This window comes from Lipotes vexillifer, unplaced genomic scaffold, assembly GCF_000442215.2.
Source record: "Lipotes vexillifer unplaced genomic scaffold, Lipotes_vexillifer_v1.1 scaffold584, whole genome shotgun sequence".
Lineage (NCBI taxonomy): Eukaryota > Metazoa > Chordata > Mammalia > Artiodactyla > Lipotidae > Lipotes > Lipotes vexillifer.
Window position 1 is genome coordinate 2,286,088 of NW_006783036.1, and position 20,683 is coordinate 2,306,770.

General features: G+C 42.8%; 1 protein-coding gene across 1 annotated transcript in view; it reads right to left on the reverse strand.

Moving 5' to 3' along the window:
* Positions 1-13,783, reverse strand: part of TECPR2 (tectonin beta-propeller repeat containing 2) — an 80,402-nt gene extending 66,619 nt beyond the window's left edge. The window contains exons 1-3 of the mRNA XM_007455618.1: positions 13,495-13,783; positions 4,115-4,243; positions 3,602-3,733 (exon numbers count right to left, since the gene is read on the reverse strand). Coding sequence (XP_007455680.1) covers positions 3,602-3,733; positions 4,115-4,243; positions 13,495-13,713 — 480 coding nt within the window. The 5' untranslated portion in view covers positions 13,714-13,783. The remainder of the gene's footprint in view (positions 1-3,601; positions 3,734-4,114; positions 4,244-13,494) is intronic.
* Between the last annotated feature and the right edge of the window lie 6,900 nt (positions 13,784-20,683).

Below are 20,683 nucleotides of genomic sequence, written 5' to 3' on the forward strand. Positions count from 1 at the left end.
GGAAAGAGGGAGCAGCAATCAGATCCATTGGCAAGATTTACATACAGCAAAATTCACCCTTTTTAGATATACAATTCTATGCATTTTGACCAATGCATTGTTATGTAACCACCAGCACAATCAAGACAGGGAAATCCCCACTACCCCACAAACATCAAGGACATCAAGCCAGATTTCCCTCCCACCTTTGCAGTTATGCAGACTGAAGCTTTTCAATTTTTGACTTAGCTTGTAATGGAATTAAATTTATTGTACTGTATTGTGCAAAAACACACGTCTTTTTTGCAAATCTCATGAAATACCTGTGTCTCCAAAAAAAAAATGATCAGAACCTTAATAAAGCTGGGAAGAAAATGATCAGTATGCTAAGGATAGTGCTTTCTGCATGTGATTTTTCTCTCCATTTCCTGACATCATGCATGCAGCCTGTGCAACTCAGGCTGGGGGAGTGACAGCAGGAAAGTACAAATATGGGGACCCTTAAAACCTTAACAAAATGTTTTCCTGGAGAGTAGCAGTTCTCAAAGTGTGGTCCACAGTCCCTGAGGGTCCCTAGGCGAGGTCAAAACCATTTTCATTATAATACTAGGTTTTATCTGCCTTTTCCACCAAGCTGTGGTTTGTACTGATGGTTGGTAGAGCTACTGAAAGCTCAAACGGGCCCAAGATGAGCAGGGCACCAAAATCCGGTAGCTGCCACGGTGCCCTTAGCCACTGTGCACTTGCAGCAAAAACGTGAATTTCACTTCAGAAGGTCTTTGATGCAGGAAAATGATAATTCCACCTCATCTTGACCCTTGCGTGCGCCTGTCTTTGTATCCTGTGTGACACACACGCAGCCCTCCTGCCGACGCTGAAGGACTTCAGTCTCTCAAGCAGGAAGCGCTTGTGCGGTCGTATGAGCCGTGAGCTCAACCAGCTGCTGTTTTCACAAAATACATTTTTACTTGAAATACTATAATTATTCAAACGTGGGTATCTGGCAGGCATTTTCTCAGAAAGAACAAAGTAAGCCTGTCAATTCAGGGAAAATAAGTGATAGTACTTGTTGCTGATACGAAAATCCAAGTTTTACAAGTGAAGATTAGAATTTGAAAACTTGTATCCACCCTTGTGAACCTGACAGATTCCCAACAGCTAAAGACTTTTCTCATCAGAATGATGACAATATTAACAAAGGTGCTTTCTTTGATATTATATAATTAAATGTTTCAACATTTGGAAGATGTGTATCACTCAGTAGATCAATATTTTCCAAGTGACCAATGCAAGATGTTACAAAATCACACGTGGGTCAAGGAGCCATTCTAAGTGCAAGACAGACCAAAAGATTTCACTGTAACAGAGTGAGAAAAGTTCATCTATATGCTTTCAGATTCCACGTTGTAACCAACCTTTAAAGAAACTACCATTAGTCAATTTGGGGATGTGGTTAAAGAATATCCACAATTCTCTGGAAGGGCTATTAAAATACTCCTCCTGTTTCCCACTACATGTCTGTGTGAGGCCAGATTTTCTTTACATACTCTAACCAAAACAATGTATTGTGACAGACTAAATGCAGAATCCAGCTGTCTTCTATTAAGGCAGACTTTAATTAAAGAGATTTGCAAAAATGTAAACCCATGCTACTCTTGCAAACAGCAGTAGAAGTTTTGTTTTGCTTTGTTTTGTTTTTTTCAGCTGTGCCGTACGGCTTGTGGGATCTTAGTTCCCCAAACAGGGACTGAACCCAGGCCCTCGGTAGTAAGAGTGTGGAGTCCTAACCACTGGACCACCAGGGATTTCTCAGCAGTAGTTTTGAAAATAGTTATTTTCACACAAGTATATTATTTATGTTAACATATAATGAGTTCATTATTTCAAAATAAAATTAATAAAATATTTTTAGTTTCTCAGTTTTAATTTCTACCATAGTACACTCAGTAGATAGAAAACCCATACAAACAAAACCTCTTTGGAATCCTCTTTTTAAGACTGTAAAGTGTAAAGGGGTCTTGGGACCAAAATGTTTGAGAACTACTGCTAGAGAATATTCGTAGAAGACAGGTCAGTCTTGGATAAGAGGGACTAAAAGTCAGTTAGTAATTGCTGAATTCCTAGACGCACTAGGAATGATGGCTACAAATAAGAAAACGAAAGGACTGTGCCACCAAGGGGTTCGTTCTAATTGAGCAGAGGTATGACAAAACAAAGCACAGGAAGGCATAAAGCCACATGCGCGATGGGAGCACACCCTAGGTTTGAAGTAGAGATCAACCAGGCATCAGCTCATGACTGGATCCCTTGGAGTCTGGGTTTCTTATCTACTGACTGAAGATAAGCACACACAGCTTAGGCTTAAATAAAGCCTCTGTCGTGAGGCTTAAATAAAATGACAAATACGAGGGTGGGGCTAGGTTCCCTGCTGCCACCAACCCTCCTCCTTTCCCACCACTCTATCCCACACAACCAGAGCTTGGCTGGGGGTGAGCTCACCACCCACTGGAAGCATTGACCTCTGTCCACAGTGTGGACAAAGAATGCTTCCCACCACACAGATGAACAAAGGATGTTGCAGCTATCAGCCACTGCAGCCTCCCCCAACAGTGCAGCTGAAGGGGTTCAAGACGGAAAAGAACAGGATACTTATTGGCCCTAGACAGTTAAGGTGTATATCAAAGGAATGATTTCAATGAGCCCAGACTCTGGTATCTTCCCATACATAGAAAAGTGCTAAAGTCATTAACTTGAGATGTTTGTTTTTTCTTCAATTAGCAGAAATCTTGATGTTCAACTACCTGGTTTGTGCAAAACTCCTATATATCCTGGCTCTTCCCTCATCTCTTTGGAGCAGTCCCTCAGAGTCATGTGAGAGACTGTCTAACGGGCTTAAGTCCTCAGTAAGTCCGCTGAATAAAAATTCTTTTAGGTTGTGCTTTTTTTTTTTTTCAGTCGACAACAGTCATGACTGTGAAACGCTTCACATCCTCCTACAAACTCTCCAAGGAAATACGTTCGATAGTGGCTACTTTTCTAATTGGTAATGATAGAAAACAGAATAAAAAAAGTGTATGTTCCAGAAGAAACAAAGGCCAATTCTTTAGATACAGAAGTGGAAGCTTATAAACTATTAGAAAAGCCCTTGAAATAAAATGTTACAAACAACAGTTGAGATTAGAAAGGGACAATGGGGAGTTCCTGGTGCCCTAGAAGTTAGGATTCCACACTTTCACTGCTGTGGCCTGGGTTCAATCCCTGGTTGGGGAACTGAGATCCCACAAGCCAACCGGCACGGCAGACAAAAAAAAAAAAAAAAAAAAAAAAAAAAAAAAAAAAAAAAGGAAAAAAAAAAAAAAAAAAAAAACAACACACTCCTGACGTGAGATTTTTAAATTTGTGATGTAGACTTTTATACTAAAATCAGAGTAGATAAAAAGTCTACTTATGAGTTCTGTTTATCTTGTTTGTAATAAAAGTGTTTAAAGCTTCCCATTGAATTATTCAAGACATCTTTTCCTAAATGGAAAAAAAAAAAAAAAAAAAGGGACAATAATCAAGAATTCAAGTTGACCAACTTCTCCAAATGTAAGACAACCAATATTTCTGAAAATAATTTTACCTGATCTAGATCCAGAGAAGAATAGACAATTTTCCCTTTGTCATCTCCAGAGAACAATTTCATTCCATTGGGGCTCCAAGCCAGAGCTGTTATGCTATTCTTGTGAATACCAGTGACGTCAAATCTCCGAAGCTATGAATAAACAATGAAAATACACACAAGAAAAAGACAAGGATAAACACTGTGAGATGTGAACAAGGTGGTACACAATCCCTCCTGTTTATGGAAAAGCTGGTGTTCCCAAGTTGTTTCCATGCAAAAACCTGCACAAGGGTCCATCTGTCTATTTACCTTTAAAACTGACAGAGAAGAGCCAGAGAATATTAAGCAAAATTACCCATATATGCTTTTTGCCAAGTGTCCTACCAGGAACAAAAATGTCATCTGATTATAAAGAGCACAGAGTGAGGCTTTTCTGAGCAAGTATCTTCTTGGCAGATGAGGACTCCTCATTTTAAAAGACATGAGGAATTTGCCAAGAAGTTAAGAAATGCTAAAATGATTAGTACTTACCTGTCTATTTCTTCCTGGCAACGAGGATACAAGTTGAAAGACTGCAACCCTCCCAGAGGCTGTGCCTGCAGCCACCAGGTCATCAAAGCAGCTCAGCAGTTTCACCACCGTGATGGATTCTGTTCTCCCCTGAAAGAGGAAACATTCAAAAACAAATGGGCCATAATTCAAAGAGTCATGTACCACAATGTTCATTGCAGCACTATTTATAATAGCCAGGATGTGGAAGCAACCTAAATGTCCATCAATAGATGAATGGATAAAGAAGACGTGGAACGGGCTTCCCTGGTGGAGCAGTGGTTAAGAATCCGCCTGCCAGTGCAGGGGACACGGGTTCAACCTCTGGTTCGGGAAGATCCCACATGCCACAGAGCAACTAAGCCCATCTGCCACAACTACTGAGCCTGCGCTCTAGAGCTTGCGAGCCACAACTACTGAGCCCATATGCCACAACTACTGAAGCCCATGTGCCTAGAGCCCATGTTCCACAACAAGAGAAGCCACCACAATGAGAAGCCCGTGCACCGCAATGAAGAGCAACCCTTGCTTGCCACAACTAGAGAAAGCCAGAGCACAGCAAAGACCCAATGCAGCCAAAAATAAATAAATAAATTTTAAAAAAAGAAGATGCAAATAAGATGTGGCATGTATATACAATGGAATATTACTCAGCCATAAAAATAAACGAAATTGAGTTATCTGTAGTGAGGCAGATGAACCTAGAGTCTGTCATGCAGAGTGAAGTAAGTTAGAAAGAGAAAAACAAATACCATATGCTAACACATATGTATGGAATCTAAAAAAAAAAAAAAAAGTTCTGAAGAACCTAGGGGCAGGACAGGAATAAAGATGCAGATGTAGAGAATGGACTTGAGGACACGGGGAGGGGGAAGGGTAAGCTGGGACCAAGTGAGAGAGTGGCATGGACATATAAACACTACCAAATGTAAAATAGATAGCTAGTGGGAAGCAGCCGCATAGCACAGGGAGATCAGCTCGGTGCCTTGTGTTCCCCTAGAGGGGTGGGATAGGGAGGGTGGGAGGGAGATGCAAGAGGGAGGGGATATGGGGATATATGTGTACACATAGCTGATTCACTTTGTTATACAGCAGAAACTAACACAACATTGTAAAGCAATTATACTCCAATAAAGACTTAAAAAAAACAAACAAAAAAACAAAACAAATGGACCTGTCACCTGGCCAGCTTTCAGACTATGAAACGTTACCTACCAATGGAATGGAAAACCTCATTGGACTGAAGCCTATATATATTCCTGATTGAAAATGTATACAATTCAGAAAGATAATTAATCTCTTTTTCTTTCTAGGTTTTTTATCTTTGAAATGACAATTGTTTTTTTGGGGTTTTTTTTTCTGGCTGTGCCACACAGCATGTGGGATCTTAGTTCCCCGACCAGGATTTGAACCTGTATCCCCTGCACTGGAAGTGCAGAGTCTTAACCACTGGACCACCAAAGAAGTCCCTGAAATGACAAAATTTTAAAACTGCATTTCTGAGAAAGGAAATACTGTTCAATCAAGTATGAATACACTGAGCTCTTATCAAGAGAGTACTAAGGAACTTGGATAGGAGAGGTAGTTCCCCTCAAAACCAGAGTCTGCAGTCAGAAGAGCTATCCCAGACGCAAGCTCTCCTTTCTTCTCTCTCAACGTGCACAAGTCATCCACCGACTGTAGTCCATGGTGTGTACCTGCCACACAGGCTTGCTTGAGGATCAATGAGACAATACATTTGAGAGTGCTTTATAAACTGATTCCTGGCGTGTTTTGGTTCTCATATCAATAATCACATTAAATAACACTAACTCAAGCTTAATACATTGGTTTATTAAAAAGCACATGTCAAGCACTGAATACAGATATTCGGGCTTCCAGAGCATCTGAATGATCATTTTTCATTTTGAAACCACTCATTCAGAAAAATTACACAACCATTTCGACCTCGCTAAGACATATGGCAAGATCTTCAATAAGCCATTTTGATCCCTGATGCAGTAATTTAGATGGTAATCAATCTGTCAAATATGCACGCACCCCCTCTGCATTCAGGGTACTGAGTCAGCTGCTATGGTAATACACAGTAGGGCGCAGGCCCGCCCTGTCACAGCTGAGCTGTAGCAATGAGACGTGCACATGAAGAGCTGCCCTCCACGAGTGGGGGTGGCAGCGACTGAGCTCACTTTCATCTGCCACTTTACAGCTTGCAGCGTATGTTCATGGGCTATAAATACACTTGGTGCCACGTCGTGATACAGGGTAAGGGACCTGGATCTTAAGCTACAGGAAGGAAAAGCGGGACCCTTGAAGATGCCTGCTTTTGCAGAGGTGTTTCTGGTAGCCCCATTAGGAACCGGATGGAAGGAGGAAGGTGTGGGACCAGGCAGGAGGACCAGCGGGGAGCCTCCTGCGACAGTTCAGGTGGAGGGAGTATAATGCGCCCGGTCAAGGGAAGTAGCAAACTGAACAGGTGCAAGGGCGGTAAACCCCGACGAGTAAGGCAGAGTATGAAGACCCGGTCAGAAGGAGGGCAGCACTGATGAACAGAGCACATCGACTCTCTCTGTAAGGGACGCTCTCTCAGTCGCGCGTGTCCTGTGCTGGTCACCCTGTTCAGCGCTTCACAGGAATCATCTCCTGGGGTCCTCAAACCACCAAGAGGGCAGGTGCTGGAGTTATCCTCATTTTACAAAGGTGAAGTGATTTGCCTCAGGTCACAAAGCTAGAGAGAATCAATAGTCAGGACTCACACCCAAGTGTGACCCTACAGAGGCCCTGCTCTGCCTCACTGCCCTATGCCTTCTGAGCAGATCCATGGCCCTGGAGATGGAAGGTGTGGTCGGCTGTGGGAAAGAAGGAGAATGAAAGGACTGCGGGAATGTGAGTGATGGTTCCATCTCTGCTTTGAGGGAAGAAAGTAACATAACATGCTTTAGATGTGTATCGTCTGACATGGCAACAGAATGTTAAAAAGAGAATATTTTTCCTGGGAATTTGTAATTATAAAAACTGCTACTACAACAGGAATCAAAATCACTTATTGGAGATCCTGCCACATCGTAGCACAAAATCAAAACAGTTGTGTAATTTTCCTGAATGAATGGTTTCAAAATCACTGCTCAGATGGGCTGGAAGCCTGAGTATCTATATGCAATGCTTGTACACGTGCTTTTAATAAACCAATGTACTAAACTTGACTTAAGGTTATTTAATATGATTATTAAATAGATTTGGTTCTTGACTTAAGAACCAAAACATCCGAAGAATCAGATTATCAATATCTAACTATACTTCAGACAGAAACAAAATATGAAGTTTCAACTCCTCACAGTATAACACTCCAGCTATTCTGAGAAACATTCATCTCCAAACACCTAGGAATGTTGAATAAGATACATAAAACATTCTTTCAAACGCACAGCTGATCTCTAGAAAAGTAAAGAAAATCTACAAGAGCCGAAAACAAAAAGAATACCGTCAAACTAGAACAGAAGCCAGCCCTGAAGCTACAGGCTACATAGGGCAATCTGGCCAACGCCTACACCCTTGATTTTCTGAGGTGAGCATGGTTAATGAGCACAAGGCTTCAGGCCAGGTGACGTGGGGAGCTGGAACTGAAGTCCCCTGCTAAAGCCAGAATCCCTGAAGACCTAACTCTCAGTGAAAGTGTAAACTAGGGAAAAATCAATTTGCTGGGAAATGAAGCTGATAAGGACCTTTGTCTTATCTGAGGCATTGACTGGAGTGAATAAAAAAGATTCTGTAATCACAAAGCTGCTGTATCCAGCACCAGAGTTTGAATTTATTCTCCCTTCCCACTGAAAAGAACCTTCATGCCAGGCACTTCACCTGACATGCTTCCGTGTCTGTAGCACTCCAAGGCGGCTGGCAGAGTGACCATCAACCCCATCTGTGGAACACAGTCTCAACCCAGGCCCCTCAGCACTCCCACATATTAGGATCAGCCACATACCTCACAATTAGACATGACCACAGGGAAATAGGTCCCCTCAAGAAGAATCAACTAAAGAAAGCAATAACAGAATTGGACAACTCCTCATCCTGACTCAAGCATTTCATTAGAGTGAGGAGACCCAGAACATAAAAGAAATATGCTTAAGGGGAGGGAAAGATTAGGAATTGGGGATTAAAAGATACACACTACTGTACATAAAATAAACAACAAAGATCTACTGTATAGCACAGGGAACTATATTCAATATTGTAATAACCCATGATGGAAAAGAATCTGAAAAAGAATATATAACTGAATCACTTTGCTATACACCTGAAACATTATAAATCAACTATGCTTCAGTAATAAAAAAGAAATATGCTTAAAAATGTTAAAGAAATGTAAAAAGAAATTGAAACATAAGACCAAACTATTATCAGAAATAATAGAAATGAAAAAGAATCAAAAGAATGTAAAATCTCAGGGGTAGACTAAATAGCAGCCTAGTTACAGATGAAAGAAAATTACTGAACTAGGTGACAGATCTGTGCGGCAAAGGAAAGATAAAAAATATGACAGATGGGTTTCCCTGGTGGCGCAGTGGTTGAGAATCTGTCTGCTAATGCAGGGGACACAGGTTTGAGCCCCGGTCTGGGAAGATCCCATATGCCGCGGAGCAACTAGGCCCGTGAGCCACAACTACTGAGCCTGTGCGTCTGAGCCTGTGCTCTGCAACAAGAGAGGCTGCCACAGTGACAGGCCCGTGCACCGCAATGAAGAGTGGCCCCCGTTTGCCACAACTAGAGAAAGCCCTATCACAGAAACAAAGACCCAACACAGCAAAAATTAATTAATTAATAAACTCCTACCCCCAACATGTAAAAAAAATAAAATAAAATAAAAATTAAAAAAAAATTAAAAATAGAGGTGGAGTCTCTTTCCAAAAAAAAAAAAAAAAGAAATTGTAAATGACTTCCACCCCTATTCTAAAAAAAAAAAAAAAAAAAAAATGACAGATAAGTTAAGAGTCATAGAGAATAGAATATGAAGGTCCAACCTACATCTAATTGGGATTCCAGAAGGAAAGAAAACAGAGGATAAGAGAAGGAAACATCTTCAGAGATAAGGGCTAAAAATTATCCAAAACTGATGAAAGACCTATATCCTCAGAAGCACAAGCCTTGAACAAGACTCATGAAGAGAAATACACACACACATCTTGTAGTGAAACAGTAAAACCTCAAAGGCAATGAGAAGATATTAATATGTCAGAGAAAAAAGGGAAATAACTAAATATGAACAATTATTAACAAAAGACATCTCAACAATGGATGTTGAGATGTATCATCCTCAAAGCGCTAAGAGGAAAAAACTGTTAGCCTTGAATAGTATACCTCTAAACAATTCAAAGATGGAGAGACATTCAGACAAAGAAAAAAATCAAGAGTACTTACCACTAAAAGACTTCAACACAAGAACTACTAAAGGATGTACTCCAGGGCTTCCCTGGTGGCGCAGTGGTTAAGAATCCGCCTGCCAATGCAGGGGACACGGGTTCAAGCCCTGGTCCAGGAAGATCCCACATGCAGTGGAAGAGCTAATCCCGTGCGCCACAACTACTGAGCCTGCGCTCTAGAGCCCATGAGCCACAACTACTGAAGCCTGCGCACCTAGAGCCCGTGCTCCACAACAAGAGAAGCCACCACAATGAGAAACCTGCACACCGCAATGAAGAGTAGCCCCCGCTCACCGCAACTAGAGAAAGCCCACGCGCAGCAACGAAGACCCAATGCAGCCAAAAATTTTTTTTTTAAAAAAGATGTACTCCAGCAAGAAGGAGAATGGCTGCAAAGGGAAGAACTAAGATATAACAAGAGATGGTGAGTAAAGACATTGGCAAAACTGTGAGGGAATCTAAACAGTGACTATAAAATATAATAATAATAATGTTCAACTTGAGTCGTTAAATATAGAATGAAAACACTAGATAGTTATGTGTATAATAAGAAAGGCCAGACAGAAACATCATAAGAAAGCTACAGACCAATATTCCTCCATGAATACAGACACAAAAAATTTGAACAAAATATTACTAAAAGGAATACAGCAAGATTTAAAAAAAAAAAAAGGATAATATGGAATTCCCTGGTGGTCCAGTGGTTAGGACTTGGTGCTTTCACTGCCAGGGCCTGGGTTCAATCCCTGTTCAGGGAACTAAGATCCCACAAGCCGTGCCATGAGGCCAAAAAAAAAAAGGATAATATATCATGACAAAATGGGGTTTAAAAGATTAATGCACGGTTGGAATAATAACCAAAACTCAATTCATGTAATATAACACATAAAGAAGGAAATGATATCATCACAACAGATTCAAGTGAATATCTGACAAACTTCAATACTCATTCATGATAAAAACTCTCAGAAAACTAGGATAGAAATAAACAGAAATAAAAAGCGTCCGTGAGGAATCTATAGCTAATGTAATGGTGAAGACCAAGGCTAAGGCAAAGATATCTATTCTCACTGCAAACACCATACTGGGGTCTTGGCCAGCACAGTAAGTCAAGTAAAAAATTAAAGGCATAGAGACTGGAAAAGATGAGGTAAAACTCTTTCTTCAGAGGTAAGCAGGATCATCTACGTAGAAAACCCAGGCTTCCCTGGTGGCCCAGGGGTTAAGGATCCGCCTGCCAATGCAGGAGACATGGGTTCATGCCCTGGTCTGGGAAGATCCCACATGCCACGGAGCAACTAGGCCCACGTGCCACAACTACTGAGTCTGTGCTCTACAGCCCACAAGCCACAACTACTGTAGCCTATGCACCTAGAGCCCATGCTCCACAACAAGAGAAGCCACGGCGATGAGAAGCCCACACACCACAACAAAGAGTAGCCCCGCTCACTGCAACTAGAGAAAGCCTGCGCACAGCAATGAAGACCCAACACAACCATAAATAAATAAATAAATAAAATTATACATATACTAAAAAAAAAGAATGCAGAAACCTTACTACCATGTAGGTCCCTTACTCTCCCCTCTTACGTTATAGTTATCTTATATATTACTACATGTATACACACTGAAAACTCGATCAGTGTTACAATTTTTGCTGTCAAGTATATTTTAAAGAACTCAAGAGGAGAGAAACAGTCTACTGTATTTACTATTATTCTTCCTTCATTACTGATGTTCCAAGTTTCCTTCTGGTATCGTTTCTCATTTGCCTAAAGAACTTCCTGAAACAATTATTTAGAGCAGGTCTGCTGGCAATGAATCCCCCTAGTTTTCCTTCATCTGAGAATATTTTTATTTCACCTTCTTTCCTAATAGATATTTTTCTTGGGTAAAAATTCTGAGCTGGGGCTTCCCTGGTGGCGCAGTGCTTGAGAGTCCGCCTGCCGATGCAGGAGACGCGGGTTCGTGCCCCGTTTCGGGAAGATCCCACATGCCGCGGAGCGGCTGGGCCCGTGAGCCATGGCCACTGAGCCTGCGCATCCGGAGCCTGTGCTCCGCAAATGGGAGAGGCCACAACAGTGAGAGGCCCGCATAACGCAAGGAAAAAAAAAAAAAAAAAAAAAAAAATTCTGAGCTGACCATTCTTTTCTTTCAACACTTTATAAATGTTGTACCACTGTCTTCTAGCCTCTATAGTTCCTGATGAGAAATCTGCAGGCATTCAAAGCATTGTCCCTTACAGGTAATGTGTCATTCTCTGGCTACTTTTAAGATTTCTCTTTGTCTTTAGTTTTTAGAAGTCTGATTAGGATATGTCTGGGCATGGGTTTCTTTGGTCCATCCTGTTAGGGGTTCACTGCTGGATTCATAAGTCTTTTTTGTTAAGTGCTGAAGTATTTGAGAGACCTGATACATTAATCCATAACCATAGTTTTAACGATTAACTATGTAACGGTTTTAAATGTGCAGGGAATTTGAGCAGTCAAATCCATGAGCTATTAAATAAAGAAAAGAAATAGCAATAGTTTTCATTTTCACACAAAAAATACAAATGTAAACTCTAGAGCCAATCTGCCCAAGTTCAGACAATGGTGCCACCACTTCCTAACCACCTCACAAGTCACTCAATCTCTCTGTACCTCAGTTGTCTCCCTGGTAAAATGGGGATGAGAAAACATCATCTACCTCACAGAGTCTTGTGAGGATGAAATGTGTTAATATATGTAAAGGTTTACAATAATGCCTGGCACATAGTAAGTGCTATATACATGCTAACCATTTGTGTTATTTTAAATTGAGTATAGAGGCTTAACAAAAACTAACTTTTTAAGTTAAACTTTAATTTAAGTTGAATACTGATTAAAATATAGATATTTGTAAATATTTCTCTTAAACACAAAAGCCTTGTCTTAGACTGTAAAAGTCTACTAACCACAGGCAGAGTAGAACCCCATGAGGCTGTGAGGCAGGAGCCACAACTCAGTCACCCTTGAGTCTCTCACAAAACCTGAGCACTCATAAATTACAGATATCAACTCAGCGGGTGAATTCAGTCCACCTCCCCAATAACTACAATACACAGAGATGCCTGAGTCAACCAACACAGAACAGAGGTCGGGCAGGACCCCAGTGGCAGTGTTCTACAGAAGTGACCTCAGTTAAGATGTACGTGTTCTGGCAGCTAGCCAACATTGATCCTGATCCTTTTTTCACAATAATTTCACCAGAATAGCTAGTGATTATTTGAGTAAGTCAGGTAAGGTATTTTGAGAAACAAAACACTTAGAAAACACTTAGAGGGACTTCCCTGGTGGTCCAGTGGCTAAGAGTCCACGCTCCCACTGTAGGGGGACCAGGTTCGATCCCTGGTCAATGAACTAAGATCCTGCATGGTGCAGCCAAAATAAACAAAACAAAACAAAAAAAAGAAAACACTTAGAAAAACATGCCTACTTTCAAAGTTTTCTATTAAGTGTTAAACACTATAATGCTCTCTTTTAAAGTAACTCTGGATTTTTGGAGGCAGGAAAAAAAGTTAAAACATCAACATTTTTAGCTGTACTCCACCTCAATTAAAAATGGTCGGGGCTTCCCTGGTGGCGCAGTGGTTGAGAGTCCGCCTGCCGATGCAGGGGACACAGGTTCGTGCCCCAGTCCGGGAAGATCCCACATGCCGCGGAGCGGCTGGGCCCGTGAGCCATGGCCGCTGAGCCTGCGCGTCCGGAGCCTGTGCTCCGCAACGGGAGAGGCCACAGCAGTGAGAGGCCCACGTACAGCAAAAAAAAAGGGAAAAAAAAAAAAAGGTCATGAAGTATTGTTTGGCAAAAGGGCACTCAGACCATATTCTAGCAAGTCAGAAGTAAATTACCCCGTCCTGGAACTCACAAGCATGTTAAACATTAGCCAGGGCTCACACATGCTCAGGTGAGGACAAGCAAGACTCACCTCAAAGTTGTACTTCTTCATGTGGCTCGAGCGCCGGCAGTACAGGTAGAGCATGCCAATGCTACTGCCCACGGCAAGGTAGTCCCCGTTGGCGTCCAGGGCTGTGAGGTACACCACTATGGAGCGGAACCCCTTCTGGATCTTTGTGGGAATGGCATTGAGGAGATAGTACAAAGGGCAGAACTCTCTGAATGTAAGAGACTCTGATACGGATGCCATGGCCAACGTTTCCACAGATGATCTTCAAGCAGGACAGGAATTTTAACTGGCACCTACGGAAACCTGGGGGCTGAAGAACAAGGCATTATAATGCTTTCAACATCTAGTCATGCAAAGAGAAGTCAGGTATAACAGTGGGAACGAGGAACTTTCAGGTGTGTATGAATTATAGTCAGGGCTGAATTAAACAGAGAAAGTAACCAAGTGCCATTAAGATCACTTTTGAGCATTTTAATTCAAAACTCACTTCAATATGTGCTGGCCCCTGTAATTTATATTGTGATAAATGCTATGGAGGGGAAGGAGTGGAAAAAATATTAAAAACAGTTCTTAATCTCAAGTAGCTTATGATCTAGTTAGGGAGGCAAAAGAAACTGTGAAGAGACATAAAACCAGATGTGATTAGGTGCTAATCTGTGGGTCTCAATGAGAAGAGGGAGAGAGCAGTGTGGACTAGAGAGTGGAGAAAGCTTCACCGGAAACATCCAGAATTCTGAAGCCCACCAGGAAGGACAGAACGTGGAAAAGAGGAATTCCCTGGCAGTCTGCACTTCCACTGCAGGGTGCACGGATTTGATCCCTGGTCAGGGAACTAAAATCCCGCAAGCTGCATGGCCAAAAAAAAAAGTGTCTGGAAAAGAAACAGTAAAGACACTGTACTAGAAGAACAGTGGACCAATCCAGACGTAGGAATAAGCTCACTGTGTCAAGGTGGTGGAGAAACATGTCCCCCGGCTGGATAGCCACAGTCTCCACAGCACTCAGAACATCAGCTACACAACACCTCCTATCTGCTCTGCACTGACACCCACACCTCTTGAAAATTTGGATTCAAAGCTTCCCTCAATAAAGGGAAGCGTGTTATATATCATCACACAGCGTGTTATACTTTATGAAGTGTTCATTCACCCATTTAATCCTTACCCTACAAACTTTTACATGGTTTTGGAAGTCCCAGCCACGGCAATCAGAGAAGAAAAAGAAATAAAAGGAATACAAATTGGAAAAGAAGTAAAACTGTGACCGCCTGCAGATGACATGAGACTATACATAGAAAATCCTAAAGACGACACCAGAAAACTACTAGAACTAATCAATGAACTTGGTAAGGTTGCAGGATACAAAATTAATGCTCAGAAATCTCTTTCATTCCTATGCACTAACAATGAAAGATCAGAAAGAGAAATTGAGGGAAGAATCCCATTTACCATCGCAACAAAAAGAATAATATACCTGGGAATAAACCTACCTAAGGAGACAAAATACCTGTACTCAGAAAACTATAAAACACTGATGAAAGAAATCAAAGATGACTTAAACAGATAGAGAAATACACCACATTCTTGGATTGGAAGAATCAATATTGTGATAACAACTATACTACCCAAAGCAATCTACAGATTCAGTGCAATCCCTATCAAATTACCAATGGCATTCTTCACAGAATTAGAACAAAAAATTTTCCAATTTGTATGGAAACAAAAAAGACCCCAAATAGCAAAGCAATCTTGAGAAAGAAAAGCAGAGCTGGAGGAATCAGGCTCTCCAACTTCAAACTACACTACAAAGCTACAGTAATCAGGACAAGTATGGTACTGGCACAAAAACAGAAATATAGATCAATGGTACAGGATAGAAAGCCCAGAGATAAACCCATGCACATATGGTCACCTAATTTAGGACAAAGGAGGCAAGAACATACAGTGGAGAAAAGACAGCCTCTTCAGTACGTGGTGCTGGGAAAACTGCACAGCTACATGTAAAAGTATGAAATTAGAACACCACCTAACACCATACACAAAAATAAACTCCAAATGGATTAAAGACCTAAATTTAAGACCAGACACTATAAAACTCTTAGAGGAAAACATAGGAAAAACACACTTTGACATAAACCACAGCAAGATCTTTTTTGACCCACCTCCTAGAGTAAAGGAAATAAAAACAAAAATAAACAAATGAAATGGGACTTAATTAAATTTAAAAGCTTTTGCCCAGCAAAGAAAACCATAAACAAGACGAAAAGAAAACCCTCAGAATGGGAGAAAATATTTGCAAACAAAGGAACAAAGGATTAATCTCCAAAATAGACAAACAGCTCATGGAGCTCAGTATCAAAAAAAACAAACAACCCAATTGAAAAATGGGCAGAACTAAACAGACATCTCTCCAAGGAGGACATACAGATGGCCAAGGGGCACATGAAAGGATGCTCAATGTCACTAATTATTAGAGAAATGCAAATCAAAACTACAATGACGGGACTTCCCTGGTGGCACAGTGGCTAAGAATCCACCTGCCGATGCAGGGGACACAGGCTTGATCCCTGGTCCTGGAAGATCCCACATGCCACGGAGCAACTAAGCCCATGTGCTTAGTTGAGCACTGCACTCTAGAGCCCACGCGCCACAACTACTGAAGCCTGCACGCCCTAGAGCCCACACACTGCAACTACTGAGCCGGTGTGCCTTGAGCCCATGCTCCACAGCAAGAGAAACCACTGCAATGAGAAGCCCGCGCACCAAAACAAAGAGTAGCCCCTGCTCGGCAACTAGAGAAAGCCCGTTTGCAGCAACAAAGACCCAGCTCAGCCAAAAAAACCCCAAACAAACAAAAAACAACTACAATGAGGTATCACCTCATACCGGTCAGAATGGCCGTCATCAAAAAATCTACAGCTTCCCTGGTGGCGCAGTGGTTGAGAGTCCGCCTGCCGATGCAGGGGACGCGGGTTCGTGCCCCGGTCTGGGAAGATCCCACACGCCGCGGAGCGGCTGGGCCCGTGAGCCATGGCCGCTGAGCCTGCGCGTCCGGAGCCTGTGCTCCGCAACGGGAGAGGCAACAACAGTGAGAGGCCCATGTACTGCCAAACAAACAAACAAACAAACAAACAAAAAATCTACAGGGCTTCCCTAGTGGCACAGTGGTTAAGAGTCCGCCTGCCAATGCAGGGGGCACGGGTTCGATCCTTGGTCCAGGAAGATCTCACATGCTGCAGAGCAACTAAGTCCATGCGCCACAACTACTGAGCCTGCGCTCTAGAGCCTGCAAGCCACAACTACTGAAGCCCACGCACCTAGAGCCTGTGCTCCACAAGAGAAGCCACCACAACAAGCCCACGCACTGCAACAAACAGCAGCCCCGCTCGCCACAACCAGAGAAAGCCCGTGGGCAGCAGCAAAGACCCAACTCAGCCAAAAATAAATAAATAAAATAAATAAATTTATTTTTAAAGTCTACAAACAATAAATGCTGGAGAGGGTGTGAAGCAAAGGGAACCCTCTTGCACTGTTGGCGGGAATGTAAATTGATACAGCCACTGTGGAGAACAGTATGGAGATTCCCTAAAAAACTAGAAATAGAACTACCATATGACCCAGCAATCCCACTACTGAGCATATATCCTGAGAAAACCATAACTCAAAAGGACACACATACCCCAACTGGTTCATTGCAGCACTGTTTACAATAGCCAGGATATGGAAACAACCTAAATGTCCAAAGACAGATGAATGAATAAAGAAGATGTGGTACATACATACCCAGCCATAAAAAGGAATGAAGTTGGGTCATTTGTAGAGATGTGGATGGACCTAGAGTCTGTTATACAGAGTGAAGTAAGCCAGAAAGAGAAAAACAAATATTGTTTATTAACGCATATATGTGGAATCTAGAAAAATGGTACAGATGAACCTATTTGCAGGGCAGGAACAGAGACGTAGATGTAGAGAATGGACATGTGGACACAGGAGGGGAAGGGGTGGGTGGGACGAACTGGGAGATTAGAATTGACATAAATACACTAACAAGCATAAAACAGATAGCTAGTGGGAACTTGCTATAAAGCACAGGAAGCTCAGCTCGGTGCTCTGTGATGACCTAGATGGGTGGGTTGGGAGGGGGTGGGAGGGAGGTCCAAGAGGGATAGCACTTAGTTGTCTTTAACTTCATTCAAAACAATTTTGTTAGATTGTATGTGACAGCTGTCATATCAGCGTGCAGTTTAATAAAGACATCAAAATTGGTGAATTTTTTGCGTAGCCATTTTAGTATTGAAGATGGAAGAAAAAAAGGAACATTTTCAGCATATTATGCTTTATTATTTCAAGAAAGTTAAAAACTCAACTGAAACGCAAAAAAAGATTTGTGCAGCGTATGGAGAAGGTGCTGTGACTGATCGAACGTGTCAAAAGTGGTTTGCGAAGTTTCCTGCTGTAGATTTCTCACTTGACAATGCTCCACGGGTCGGGTAAACCAGTTGAAGTTGATAGCGATCAAATTGAGACATTAGTTGAGAACAATCAACATTACACCATGCGGAAGACAGCCGACATACTCAAAATACCCAAATCAAGTGCTGAAAATCATTTGCACCAGCTTGGTTATGTTCATCGTTTTTATGTTTGGGTTCCACATAAATTAAGTAAAAAAAACCTTCTAGACTCTATTTCCACAGGAGATTCTCAACTTAAACATAATGAAAACGTTCCGATTTTTTTTGTTTTTTTTTTTTTTTAAAGTTATCATCTTACATTAGAAGAAAAATACCCATTATAAGAAAAGCATTCCCATCACTATTTGAAATTCAGTCAGGAGTATTCACTGATACAGTTAGAAAACAATAAACAATTACAGGCTTTAGAATGGAAAAAGAAGTAAAACCGTATCTATCATTTGTAGATGATACGGCAGTATACCTGGAAATCCTAGAGAATAAAGAATAAAAGTAACATATTTGGAAAACAATCAGCAACGAGTCAGGATGCAAAGTGAGCATATAAGATTCAGTAGCCATCAGAGGGCGTCCGGGATTTGCGAGGTTGTAGTAGACTGGCGGTCACATGCTCCCACTGGACCAAGAAGGAAAAAACAGGCAGGTTGCAGGTGCCGTAAGTAAACGTACTGGGGAGCTGAGAGGGACGAGGACCAAGTGGACAGGCTTCCAGAGGTGGGGAAGTCCCCCGAGCTGAGCCGACGCTGCCAGCCTGCCCTGTCTTTTCTTCCTGGGGATCTGCCAACCACCAGCGGGACTGTATCCACAGCCCAGGGTGGAGGGGCGAGCACGCTCAGCTCCGGGAAAGCGAAACCTACGAAAACCCAGAATGCGCGCTGAGTCCCGGATGCAGGCGGTGGTACCCAGGGCGGGGCGTGTATAAGGAAGAGTGACGTCCGCGGCAGTCCCACGGCCCTCAGGAGCCAAGCTCCCACCCGAGGAAAGAGGCCTGCTCCGAACACACATCTGACCTTGCTCTGAAGAGACTTGCCAGAGTCTAAAGCGGCCGCAGGAGTTGGGAGTGGGAGGCTTAAAAGCAGGGTGCAAAGACGTGGAGGGCATCTGCCGCGCTTTCCAGGACCGGCAGACACGCCTGCCCGAGTCTCCACCGGAAGCCTGAGAGGAGAGGAACAGGAGGGCGTTCGAGTTTCCTAGAGCTGCGGTGCAGCCCAAGCCAGCTCAGCCCGCGACGGAGCTGGCCTGGTGAATGCCTCATGCACTTTGATCTGGTAAAAGAGGAGATGAGGGACCCGCTACGACAGAGGTATGCGTGGCCTCCGGCTCTTATTTATACAAGGCCCCAAGGCGACCAATAGCAATAGGGGAGAAAAGCCGTAGACACAAACCAACGGACGATCCACATAATGGAGTTAACAGAAAAGGACTTTAAAATAACGGTGACAAGTATGTTCAATAATAGACTTTAAAAACTGAGAGTTTCAGGGCTTCCCTGGTGGCGCAGTGCTTGAGAGTCCGCCTGCCGATGCAGGAGACGCGGGTTCGTGCCCCGTTTCGGGAGGATCCCACATGCCGCGGAGCGGCTGGGCCCGTGAGCCATGGCCGCTGAGCCTGCGCGTCCGGAGCCTGTGCTCCGCAACGGGAGAGGCAACAACAGTGAGAGGCCCATGTACTGCCAAACAAACAAACAAACAAACAAACAAAAAATCTACAGGGCTTCCCTAGTGGCACAGTGGTTAAGAGTCCGCCTGCCAATGCAGGGGGCACGGGTTCGATCCTTGGTCCAGGAAGATCTCACATGCTGCAGAGCAACTAAGTCCATGCGCCACAACTACTGAGCCTGCGCTCTAGAGCCTGCAAGCCACAACTACTGAAGCCCACGCACCTAGAGCCTGTGCTCCACAAGAGAAGCCACCACAACAAGCCCACGCACTGCAACAAACAGCAGCCCCGCTCGCCACAACCAGAGAAAGCCCGTGGGCAGCAGCAAAGACCCAACTCAGCCAAAAATAAATAAATAAAATAAATAAATTTATTTTTAAAGTCTACAAACAATAAATGCTGGAGAGGGTGTGAAGCAAAGGGAACCCTCTTGCACTGTTGGCGGGAATGTAAATTGATACAGCCACTGTGGAGAACAGTATGGAGATTCCCTAAAAAACTAGAAATAGAACTACCATATGACCCAGCAATCCCACTACTGAGCATATATCCTGAGAAAACCATAACTCAAAAGGACACACATACCCCAACTGGTTCATTGCAGCACTGTTTACAATAGCCAGGATATGGAAACAACCTAAATGTCCAAAGACAGATGAATGAATAAAGAAGATGTGGTACATACATACCCAGCCATAAAAAGGAATGAAGTTGGGTCATTTGTAGAGATGTGGATGGACCTAGAGTCTGTTATACAGAGTGAAGTAAGCCAGAAAGAGAAAAACAAATATTGTTTATTAACGCATATATGTGGAATCTAGAAAAATGGTACAGATGAACCTATTTGCAGGGCAGGAACAGAGACGTAGATGTAGAGAATGGACATGTGGACACAGGAGGGGAAGGGGTGGGTGGGACGAACTGGGAGATTAGAATTGACATAAATACACTAACAAGCATAAAACAGATAGCTAGTGGGAACTTGCTATAAAGCACAGGAAGCTCAGCTCGGTGCTCTGTGATGACCTAGATGGGTGGGTTGGGAGGGGGTGGGAGGGAGGTCCAAGAGGGAGGGGA